Source organism: Sphaerodactylus townsendi, linkage group LG02 (genome assembly GCF_021028975.2).
Source record: "Sphaerodactylus townsendi isolate TG3544 linkage group LG02, MPM_Stown_v2.3, whole genome shotgun sequence".
NCBI classification, from domain to species: domain Eukaryota; kingdom Metazoa; phylum Chordata; class Lepidosauria; order Squamata; family Sphaerodactylidae; genus Sphaerodactylus; species Sphaerodactylus townsendi.
The window spans coordinates 89,128,182-89,140,845 of NC_059426.1; the positions used below are offsets into that span (position 1 = coordinate 89,128,182).

At 42.0% G+C, this 12,664-nt stretch overlaps 1 protein-coding gene across 1 annotated transcript in view; it reads left to right on the top strand.

Annotated features, from left to right (window-relative positions):
• The window catches only part of WEE1 (WEE1 G2 checkpoint kinase), a 35,229-nt gene extending 23,070 nt beyond the window's left edge, over positions 1–12,159 (top strand). Inside the window, exons 3-11 of the mRNA XM_048485227.1 lie at positions 662–728; positions 854–1,026; positions 1,990–2,111; positions 7,857–8,003; positions 8,397–8,492; positions 8,577–8,662; positions 8,775–8,945; positions 9,032–9,177; positions 10,979–12,159. Coding sequence (XP_048341184.1) covers positions 662–728; positions 854–1,026; positions 1,990–2,111; positions 7,857–8,003; positions 8,397–8,492; positions 8,577–8,662; positions 8,775–8,945; positions 9,032–9,177; positions 10,979–11,126 — 1,156 coding nt within the window. The 3' untranslated portion in view covers positions 11,127–12,159. The remainder of the gene's footprint in view (positions 1–661; positions 729–853; positions 1,027–1,989; positions 2,112–7,856; positions 8,004–8,396; positions 8,493–8,576; positions 8,663–8,774; positions 8,946–9,031; positions 9,178–10,978) is intronic.
• The last annotated feature ends 505 nt before the right edge of the window (positions 12,160–12,664 follow it).

Sequence of the window (12,664 nt, forward strand, 5' to 3'; positions counted from 1 at the left end):
CCCCCCCCAATTTGCTTCTGTACTTTGAAGAGCTCTGGGAAAACAGGCTGAGTGTGTGGAGAATGAGATCAAAGAGATGCTAGAATTGTGGGTAATTACTCCATCTGAGAGCTCCTGGGGTTTTCCAGTCATCCTAGACAAAAACCCTGATGAAACAGTGCAGTTTGTGTAGATTACAACAGAAAGCTGATTGCTATTACTCTGGCAGGTGGATATCCTGTGCAGGGATGTCTTTTTACACTTGGTGTGCAGGGAAAGTTTATCAGTACTCCTGACATATTCAAAGGGTATTGACAAATTAGGTTGGCACCTGAAACATGGGCCAAAGCCTTTCCTACTCAACCAGGGATCAATTTTTGCATGCAGGCAAACACATAATACACATAAGAAGCCTGCATGCACCTTCCTTTTTGGGAAAAAAAACAACTATTTGAAGGAATCACTGTGGTGATTCAATACTGTGGGGCCACAGTGCAGTAGTTTTTGCTCCTAATGTTTCACCTGCATTTATGGCTGGCAACCACTACCCCTCAACATTTTGTTTTCCTGCAAATAATTATGAGTTCATTTTTGGAAAAGTGGAAGCATGCCTCTTAGTTTATCAAGGGAAGTTAGGATTTCATAGGATTCCTACTCATTTTGTAAATATATGTGTTTTCAGCTCATGTGATGAGAACATGGAAGCAAGTGATGGAGAGCTTGAGGATGAAACTGTCAGACCTGCCAAAGTAAGAAATGCTCTTTTACAGCCTGTGGTTTGATTCTAAGCAAGCTTAAGTTTCATTGTGGTTGATGATATAATTATCTCCATTTAAGCATATGGAGATTTTATTTCTTGTCTCTATTGTTTTAGCGAATCAGTATAACAGAAAGTAACATGAAATCACGATATGCAACAGAATTTCATGAATTGGAGAAGATTGGGTCTGGAGAATTTGGTTCTGTATTCAAATGCGTGAAGAGACTTGATGGCTGTATTTATGCCATAAAACGATCTAAGAAGCCCTTAGCTGGCTCAATTGATGAGTAAGTATTAGTCAAGGTTAAATGTCCATTGCCTCTGTATTCTAGTTCTTATATAACTATTGCAAAAGATAAACCTATTTAGCTGTGTACCAGTATGCCAATGTGTTTTTTTTTTTGGCAGGATTCATTCATGTGGTTGAGGAAAAAATATATTCAACATTCATACCAACATCTCCGTCCTGCTGGTTATGTCTGGAGCAAACTTAGGATGTAGTTGGTTCTGCAGTGCTACTATCTTAATTCAATTTGATAAGAAGCCTGCTCACAACTTCCTTTTAAAAAAGCAACTATAGATAGTGGTTGTTGTTGATTTTCCGTGCTGTGTGGCCATGATGTGATAGTTTTTGCTCCTAATGTTTTGCCCGTATCTGTAGCTGGCATCTTCAGAGGCATGCTATGATTACCTGTTACTGTGACATGCCTCTGAAGATGCCAGCCATAGATGCGAGTGAATCTTTAGGAGCAAAAACTACCACACCACAGGCACACAGCCTGGAAAACCCACAACAGCCAGTTGATTTTGGCTGTGAAAGGATTTGACAGTACAAATATAGATAGTTGTCCCATGGAATTTGTTGGACAGCTGTGTCATGTGTCCGTGATTATTTAAAGGAGAGTGGGGATTTAATCCTGAAAGTAGTATGAGCAGAATGGAACTTTCTCATTGATGTGCTCTAAGTCCCTTCTCCGTATTACTTTATCCAAGGGTTATTAGAGTTGTAGTGGGAGTGGGAAATTGGAATGGCTTTTCTACAGGCAGAAAGCAAGGTCTAGATTTCTATCCCTAAAGTTTAGTTCATGTCTGTTATAGCTTAAAACTCCTATTTATGAGTCACTTTATCTTTTTCAGTTGTTGATTTTTTAAAACTCCTCTGTAGTTTTGATGATGATACCGGCAGAGCATGCTAACTTCTTACAACACCTTACTGAAACATAAATTAAAATTTGGTTTCAATATTGCAGGCAAAATGCTCTCAGAGAGGTTTATGCACATGCAGTCTTGGGACAGCATTCACATGTTGTCAGATACTTCTCAGCCTGGGCAGAAGATGACCATATGCTGATACAGAATGAATATTGTAATGGTAAGTGAAATACCTACTGAATCTATATAGCTGTAAATTCTAGTAAAGGTAACTATGGGCAGATGATAATATGCATAAAAAAGGTAATTTCCTGCAAAGCCAAAAATATCAGTGTTAAGTGCTCAGTGAGGCTTTCGCATGCTAATTCAGCACACGCTTGCAGGCCATAGTTTTATGTATCAATGTAAAATGTATTCTTAAATTATACAGGTACTTGAACTGCATTACTTGGTAACCTCAAAATAATAATTAGAGAGCACTCTAAGGTTATTTTTTTAAAATTATTTTTCCATTTATATTCCGCCCTCCCCAACAGAGCTCAGGGTGGCAAATAGTAAAACAACCATAAAACAATTTAACAATCAAACCCAATAAAATGAACCACAGATGGCAAAAACCCTCCCCCCGCTCCACGCCAACGGGAGGCCAAAGATAGTAATATGTCAGTCCAGCTGGCTAGATTGATATGCCTGGCGCAAAAGCTCCGTCTTACAGGCCCTGTGGAAACAACTTAAGTCCAGTTTCTGCGCTGGCCAAGGGGACTGAGAGGTACTGGTCGCTGTCACAGACAAACTCCAGCTTCAATTGGATCAAGACGGTTTGGCCCTGCTGATGTAGTTAGATGTCATTGCGGCATTCATTACCTTTTGGTCCACTGCCGGGATCGGGATCTGTGGGAAAGTCTCATTTTCCAGCTCTCTACCAGCACGTCCAGAGTGTTGCCAGTGGGTGAGGTTTCCCGCAGGATGTCCTGGAACTGCTCAGGTTCCATTAGTGAACTGGAGGCTCCGTGGCCGTCTTCAGGTCCTTACTTGGACCGGTTTTCCCTGCTCGCTGAGTCCAATGTTGACAGGGTCCTAGCTGCTGTTAGACCTACTACCTACCCTCTGGATCCCTGCCCCTCCTGGCTAATTAAAACATGTCGGGAGGAGTTACAACTCCACCTGTTGAATATTATCAATTGCTCCCTTCAGTGGATTGCCTTGTTTCTCTGGGACAGGGGTCAGCAGATGTGGCACGGGGACCAGGCCTCCAGAAGGTGCCCGCTGGATTGCGGTGTGCCCCAGGGGACCTTGTTATCCCCGCTCTTGTTTAACATCTACCTGCGACCCCTCGCTCAGCTGGTGTGGAGTTTTGGACTGGTCTGCCATCAATATGCTGATGACACCCAGCTCATTCTGATGATGGGGGAGGGGGGGCAACCTCAGCCCCTGCAGCTCTACAGCATTGTTTGGAGGCGGTCACTGGTTGGTTGAAGCAGAGCAGGTTAAAACTTAATCCATCAAAGACAGAGGTCCTTTGGCTGGGCCGTGGGGAGGGACATGGGGATTTTCAGCTGCCGGTATTGGAGGGGGTTTCTCTAACCCCTACTCCCTTGGCCTGCAGCTTGGGGATCCGCCTGGACTCTTCCCTTTCTATGGAAAGCCAGGTGGCCCTGTTACCCAGGTTGCCTTTTTTCATTTTCGGCAGGCCCGATGGCTGGCCCCGTCTCTCCCAGGCCAACCTGGCCACTGTGATCCATGCAACGGTCACCTCCAGGTTGGACTACTGTAACTCGCTCTACGCGGGCCTTCCCTTGCGGCTGATCCGGAAACTGAAACTGGTCCAGAATGCGGCGGTGCGACTGTTGGTGGTGGTTCTTTACGAGAACATATCACCCCTGTCTTGCATCGCTTATACTGGTTTCCAGTGGAATTCTGGATCACTTTCCCGGCCTGGGACCCTCATACCTTCGCGACCGTCTCACCCCATATGTCCCAGGTAGGCCTCTGCGATTGGCAGAGGCCAATTTCCTGACGATCCCCGGCCCTTCCATGATGCGGCTGGCCTCCACCCAGGCCAGGGCTTTTACAGCCCTGGACCCTGCCTGGTGGAACATGCTTCCATTGACGTGCGGGCCCTGCGGGACCTTGGTGAATTCCGCAGGGCCTGTAAAACCATATTGTTCCACCGGGCCTTTGGGGAGGCTGGCCGTGGGCTTCCCCCCCCCCCCCCCGGATGCCCTGTGCTGTATGCCATGATGTTCTTGGCACACTTGATAGAAAATCTTTCAGCACTGCCTGTCCCCTCCTGGCCTTAGGATCGGGTGCCATCATCTACCATTTTGTATTGTTTTGGAAATGGAATGCTGCTATATTTATGTAGTTTAAGCTATGAGTTTGATTTATACGTATTATTGTATTTTGTGTTTTGTTATACACCGCCCAGAACCTTCCGGGGGTGGGCGGTTTCTAAATCTAATGATAAATAAATAAATTAGTCTCTGTGGGTGGGCCCAAATACACCCATCGCCTAGACAGTGGGGTAGCAGCATCTTTAAAATGTAGTGATCAGACCATGGTACTCTATCCATAGAGGATAAAACTACATGCGCTCCTGCCACGAAGAGCAGGTCCACAATGTGGCCTCTGATGAGTGGGACCCATGATGTTAACAAGAGAGAGGCCTAGCGTCGCCATGGATGACATTAGATCAGCAGCTACTGAAGAGGAGGCCGAATCGGCGTGGACATTGAAATCACCCAACACAATCAGGTTGGGGTGCTGCAACACCTCCCCGGAGACGACCTCAAGGAGTCACGACAGGTTGTCTGCCAGTGCGCTAGGTGACCGGTCCACTAGCAGAACAGCCAACCTCTCAGGGGAGTCCCAGTGGAGGCCTAAACACTCCATTCTGATGATTGCCGGGACAGGGGAAGTTCTAAAGGAAATGGAATCTCGAATGAGCATTGCCACGCCTCTCCCCTGGCCCTGTGTCCAAGGCTGATGGACCATTATGGAACCACCTGGAGTGAGGTCATTGAGGGCAAGTGTCTCCCCCTCCCTCACCCAGGTTTCCATGATACATGCAGGGTCAACAGCTTGCTCTCGGAGATAATCTCGGAGAGTAGCAGATTTGTTATTACTAGACCTTGTGTTCATCAACAGCAACCTCGGAGCAGAGTGAGGAACCCCTACCACATAACCTGCGTTCCCCAGGATAGACTGCAGGTCAGACAGGGAGTGAGCATATCCGCATCTCTCCCTGTGTCTCTTGTTTGGCCTGGGCCTACTGCTGTATGTTCCTCACCCCAAAATTACTGGGATCCCTGACCCTCCCAAGGCCTCATTGTGGGTAAAAACTAAAAAAGCCATACCCGACTAGGACTAGACTCACTAACCAGCTAATCAGTCAGTAACAACACAATAAAATACAATAAAACCTAGTACATCAACTAACACTAGTACTAAACTCTAACAATTTACTAAACTAAGCCGAAAACAAGTCTACTCTATACTGAACTAGCACTAATCAATATAACAACCCTACTACCCACAACTATATCATGAGGGAAACAACCTATCACAACCTATAGTAACCTAACTAACCCTATCCCCCCCCCCCCCAATCATTCAACCTAATCTAAAGATGTAAAAACAACAGCACAACACACAGGAACATGGGTAAGCGGGATGTGAATGGACCAGGGACCACCAGGAATAGTGTCCACATCAGCTGGTTTCCACTGCCGACTCTCTCACAGTTTGCACCGACAATATCTCCTGGGCCAGTGTGCCCCCCACCCATGATTAAATAGCCCAAAAATACTAGCTAGTGTCCATGCTCTGTCAGATCTCCATTCCAAGGTCTTCACCATCAACACAACAGTCGCGAACCCTCTCACTGCTGACCTGTCAGCACTCACACTACCAGTAGGCTGCTGCCATTGCTGCTCAATTTCCCTCCACTGCCACCACTCCCGCCACTACCCACAACTATATCATAACAGGAGGGAAACAACCTATCACAACCTATTGTAACCTAACTAACCCTATCCCCCCCCCAATTATTCAACCTTGTATAAATTTTAGTATTTTATTCTATTATCCACTTGTATGTATTATGTTGTTAACCGCCCTGAGCCCTTTGGGGGAGGGTGGTATAAAAGTGGAATGAATAAATAAAATGAATAAATAAACCTAATCTAAAGATGTAAAAACAACAGCACAACACACAGGAACATGGGTAAGCGGGATGTGAATGGACCAGGGACCACCAGGAATAGTGTCCACATCAGCTGGTTTCCACTGCCGACTCTCTCACAGTTTGCACCGACAATATCTCCTGGGCCAGTGTGCCCCCCACCCATGATTAAATAGCCCAAAAATACTAGTTAGTGTCCATGCTCTTCCAGATCTCCATTCCAAGGTCTTCACCATCAACACAACGGTCGTGAACCCTCTCATTGCTGACCTGTCAGCACTCACACTACCAGTAGGCTGCTGCCATTGCTGCTGAATTTCCCGCCACTGCCACCACTCCTGGGCACCCCCAGCTACAGTCACTCATTGGCCTCCCGTAGAGTGCCAGTCGGGGGCCTCTGCCGCTGGCTCCCGCTCCCGCTGCCGCTGCAGGGGCTCCGGATGCAGCCGCTGCCGTATGAAGGTCTCGATTTTCAGTTGGGCATGCCCACCCTCAGCACTCCTCACTTTTGGCAAGGTGCCTCCATTTCATCCGTCGCCATCGTTCAGAAGCCCTTGTTGTTTCCAGGGCACACCCAGGGCACACCCATTCAGGCGTTCTCAGATGGTCATTGCCCGGGGGCCTCCGCCACCCTCCTCCAAGTTTGTTTTGTCACTGCTGAGAGCAGTCTCATCCACTGTCACCTAGAGGGGCCTCCTCATTCAACTGACCATGGCACGGAGGCTCGTTGACCGCTGAGCTGGGAGCACAGCTGCTGCTGCAGATTATCAGCAACCAAAGCCAGGGAATTGTAAGAAGCCCAACAACCCCAGTCTGTTACACTCAACCTAGTCCCAGTAACTCACGAAGGTAGTAGTAATAAAACTCTTCACTCCTAAGTCTTAAAACTCTACTTTGCTGGAACCCTGCAGCTAGTGGTCCACTATGGGCGCCATCTTGATTATTGCTAATTAGAATACCTTGGGAAAATCGTAGGACAAAAATATAATTCTTATCAAGAAGTCTTGATATGGGTTTTTTTCCCCAAAACTGTAGGAACAGTTGCCCCTTAGTTCTTGGTCAAACCTGAGCAATATGTGGCCCGCCAAATGAATTCAGCCCACTAATCATGAATCATGTTACTTTTGTGCACAAAACCAACAAATTAAATAGGGATTGAGACTTTGAACTACCATACATAACCTCTGGGATCCCCCTGAGAAGTTGGGTCACGAGTTGTGCAGCCCAGACTGATATAAAGTCTTCAGTTTCCCAACTGAAAAAAAATGAGAGAATGGAGAAATTACTACTTCTTGTGATTGAAGAGGCTAACTTCAAACAGGTGGTCCTTTTGTTTCACATTTCACTTTAATTGATCCTAGTGGCCTTATCAGATATTCCCGTTTCCAGTACTTTTTGGTAATAAAAAAGAAGTTAGAAATGAAAATTGGTGATTTTGACTTTAAAATAAAGTGAATTCTGTCAAAGCTAACATTTTAAAAACTTTGTAACATTGTGTTGTTCTGTAGCTGTTCAGTGTTCCAGTTGTAAACATTACCGAGGTAATCATGCTGTCAGCCAGTAAACTGCACTACTTCTGTGGGGTTGCTCAAATACTCTACATATATAAAATGACTTGTAGTTAAATCCCCTGAGACTCTGAATATCCGTAATTTGGGTTTGAACAAACTATTTACAAAGTAGAATCTTCTGTAACAGTTTTGATGAGGATATTAATGGAGCATGTATTATGTTTGTGTTGAAATTTACCTTCCTTTTAACAAAATTTAATTTGGTTTGTAGGTGGCAGTTTAGCAGATGCCATAACTGAAAACTATAGAAATATGCGCTACTTTAGTGAACCGGAGCTGAAAGATCTGCTACTACAAGTTGCTCGTGGCTTAAAGTATATCCATTCAATGTCATTGGTGCACATGGATATAAAGCCCAGTGAGTATTCAGTGGCTTGGTATTTCTGAAGTATTTACTCTGAGATTGCTGAATATGTGGTAACAAATGCTGTACTTACCTTTGGGCTCTTTTGGGGTGGAGTGGGGGAGAATTTTGTTGGTGTGTTGACTGTGTCTTTGGCGGATTCCGTATGGGCCAAAAACAACGGTGTGAAAATGGTGTAAACCCTTTTACAATGTTTTGAACCCTTTTACACCATTTTCATGCCGCTGTTTTTGGCCCATGCGGAATCGGCGGTTGATTCTTTCCATTAAAGCTGTTGGTATTTTTGCTCGTTAAATGAAGGAGCCAATGAAGGGACATAAATTCTAGTAGCCATGAAGCTACATCACTTTTTGACCAAGATTTCTAAGTGTGTTTATTCCTTGGCAGGTAATATTTTCATATCTAGGACATCAATTCCAGCTACTATACCAGAAGAAGGTGATGATGACGACTGGTCATCTAGCAAAGTTGTATTTAAAATAGGTGAGAGATTGGGGAATTATGTGTCTCTTCAGCATTGTTTTCTTTTAGAGAAAATCATTCTCTCTACCTTATTATTTTATATAGGTGATCTTGGTCATGTGACTAGAATATCCAGTCCACAAGTAGAAGAAGGGGATAGTCGTTTCCTTGCTAATGAAGTTTTACAAGAGGTATTTTATGCTTTGTTTATTGAGCCTAAATATGTAACTCATCGGACAGTTCTCTTGATCTTTGCACTGCTGGTATTTTGTACAAAATAGTATTTTTTTTTCCTGTTTGCAGAATTATAATCACTTGCCAAAAGCGGATATATTTGCTCTTGCACTAACAGTAGTGTGTGCTGCTGGGGCTGAACCACTGCCAGCCAATGGGGATCAGTGGCATGAAATTCGACAAGGAAAACTTCCTAGAATTCCACAAGTTCTTTCTCAAGAGTTATTAGACTTATTAAAAGTAAGTTGCAGTTTTATCAATGATAAATGACTGTTTGGACAGGGAAGGCTAGTTAACCATTATTTTTATCTCATCACTTCTTTTAGGCTATGATAAATTCTGATCCAGAGAAAAGACCCTCAGCAGTTGGTCTGGTCAAGCATTCTGCACTGCTATCTACTGCCAGAAAGAGTGCTGAGCAGCTGCGAATAGAACTGAATGCTGAAAAGTTCAAAAATTCATTGTTGCAAAAGTAAGCTAATGTTATACCGTTAATTTTAATTTCCAAATGTCTGGGAGGTGTTTAGCTTTTGTAACATCCTTATTCACAAGCTGTATTGTAATGAGTGGAACTGGAGGATTTGAAATAAGCTTCTGAGTGGTTTCTGGTATAACAAAGTGTAGATTACTCTTGTCAATAGAAACAAAGCTATAACTTTTATGGAGGGGTTGTGCGCGTATGTTCAGATTTGACCAAAGGCTAGTTCTAAGAAATATGTATATGTGAGGAAGCATCTGGCCGCAGAGATGCTCATGCCTCCCCAGAAGGGGATGTTTGGATGCCTGTAAGTTGGGAAGAAGGTTCCCTATTATGCAAGATCAAAAAGTGTACAGAGAATATACAAATGAGGCTCTAGGCTCTCTGTGGAATAGGCACCTTGGACACATTTCTTAGACTCTATTTGACAGTATCGTGCTACTATTAAATAATGTTTATAGAGCTGAAGGTAGATAAAATTTATGTATTTCAATGTCAGTTACCCCATTTTTTATCAGATGTGTAAAGCATTCTTCCCAATGTTATCATTTACCGTATATACTCACATATAAGTCAACCCGCGTATAAGTCAAGGCACCTAATTCTACCACAAAAACTGGGAAAAGTTATTGACTCGTGTATAAGTCGAGGGTGGGAAATGCAGCAGCTTCTGGTAAATTTCAAAAATAAATACCAATAAAATAACATTAATTGAGGCATCAGTAGGTTAAATGGTTTTGAATATTTATTTCAAAGAAAAACAGTAAACTAGCTCTGTAAGTGGAAAACCGGTATCAACAGTAACTTTAAAAGTACAAAAACCTTAGCTCAATCAGCAACCAAGCTAAAACCCAAGAGTTAAAATCCTTCAAAACTGGATTCTTCCTCCTCATCTGTATGTCCAAATGTAACCCAACTCAGATTTTAAGAGGGATATTATCAGACAAGTTAAAGGAGTTCAAGTCTTTGACAGTGTGATCCCACCTTGTGACCCTTAACATTCACCAGACTTACTGTTCATAAACTTTCATAAACAGTAGTGTGCAGTATAACAATGAAATATGGCAAACCAATACAGAAACAATAATAGTTCTGGCCTGCTATGCAAAACAGACCAGCAGGGTCTCAGTCCTGTGGTTCTCTCTAGCTGTGTCCAAAACCAAAATACAAACTAATAGTCCATCAATATAAACACAGTATCCCCTTCTCAACAATTAATACAAACATTCTCATACCTGAAATATGTAAATACAGTTCATAACAACTGAACTCTGTAAAGTTGAGGCCTGTTAGCAGTTATGAAGCCTATTCTTCCTTAGAGGAAATGGCGCCTTCTTCCTTATATGGAAAATCTGAGCTCTTTAGCTCCCCCTAATTACCGTATTTCTCAGATTATGACCCGCATACAAGTTGAGGGAGGCTTTTTCAGCCTAAAAAAGGGCTGAAAAACTCGACTTATACGCGAGTATATGCGGTATTTCATCACATTGTTTTCATGGAAGAACAATCTGCATTTTAATGCAAGGGGTTGGGGAGCAGAAAAGCAGGGTAGCAAAAGTACGCTTTCTTTTGAAATGTGTTCACTTCTAGTACATTTTACACAAAATGTTAAAAAGCTCTATTTCAAAACTATAAATAAAAAGCTCTATTTCAAAACTATAAATAATGTATAATTCTACTTTAGCAAATTATACCTTAAATTCATTAGTATCTTTGGACTTATTTGACTATATTTCCCTTTAGTGATATTATGTGAGAGGAAAAATAGCATTTGTTTGTTTTTTACTTTTTCTAGAGAGCTGAAGAAAGCACAAATGGCAAAGGCAGCAGCTGAAGAACGAGCGCAGTTTGATCGAATGACAACTAGATCTACGACACAGAACAGAACAAGTCGTCTTACTGGAAAGAAAATGAACCGTTCAGTTAGCCTTACCATATATTGACTTGACAATTCATAAAACTGTTAAAGGAAGACTACAGAACATTTCTGAGCTGAATTAGGGGCAAAAGAGGGGTTTCTGTTTCTAGTGTTCTTTTTAATCACTGTCAGTAGTTTTTATTAAGAAGCCCATATTTTAATTTTGCCAAATACAGTTAAATATCTGGGTTTTTCCTATTTCCCAAAGAACCCGGAGGTTAACTTGTAAGCCTTTCAGTGATACAGTATATTAAACCATTCAAAGTTAACCACTAGAGTGGTGCGCTGCTTTTTAATTTTAATGGGATGAAAGACATTTTTCCAGTTGTCTCAAAGGACCTTGTATGTAAACTGTTCAGTTGGAATGGAGAGAATAAATGTAGGAAAATCCTAAAGGTCTGCAGACCAAACATACCTGGTATCAGGTAAATTTTTTTATTGTGAATTTTACTCATGTATTCAACTGGGAGCACTTTGTTAGGCATTGCTTAGACCACAGGGAAATGAGTCTGTGGCAACATGCCATGTGAAACTGCTGCTATTTTTAGTTTTTGCTGTAAAACTGTAGCATTAAAACAATCATTGTTAGTAGATGTGTTTTGTTTTAAAAAGACAATTATGTGAACAATATTATAGCTGCATTGGCAAAAGCAGCACCGCTCTCTGAAGCTAGTGTGTTGTGTACAGTCAGTGCACCATTCTGTATTTGAATTACATTATTAGTGTAAATGTCTTTTATAAATCTTTCTAATAACGTTCTCAGAGTTCAGACTTTCCTTCTCTGTTAATATTTCACTGTCTGTTTGAATATTTTTGCATAATTGTACATAAATGTCACTGTACTGTTTGTGTTTTGCTGTTTTTCAAAACGAATGTTCATAGCTGTTCTTAGTGTGTACTGTATTGAATGCTACAGTTTAAGATGCCAGAAAATCCAACTCAAATTTATTTGAATTTTAGTTGTGGAAGTAATATAATTGGCCTTCATTTTGTTGTGATATTGCTGAAATAAACATGATCCTATTACTAGCTTTTTGGATTAAACTTTTCCTCTGAAAGTGTTTCACTTTGTTTTTAATTAGTATTACATATTAAAGTGATATTTGGCATTGTCACTGCCAATTTTTAAGATTTTAAGCCAATTTATTCTTGTGCGGTTACCTCCGCAGGAAAAATGTTCTTTCTCAGACTCATAATTCCTTTTGGTCTACCTGAAGTCTGCTTAACCAATCAGGCTTTAAGGAACTTCCTGATGGGTGTCAGTCTTAAACAACATATAAAAAACTAAACTGTATGTTTATGTTTAATAGCCTACTCATTCAAGAGGTATTTATTCAACAGGTATAGCTTTTATAGGTTGTTTTTTATTTTTGTACCATGTGCCCTTTATTTTGTATTACATATGTGTCAGTCTTTAACAGTTTTACTTCTGATACAAAAATAGATTTAGTGCCTTTTAGTTTGATTCCTTGACTCAAAGTTTAATGTAAGTAAAAACACAGTTTGCAAACTAGAAGAGAAATCAGCTGAAGCATGAATCACCAGTGTTATGACCACACTACT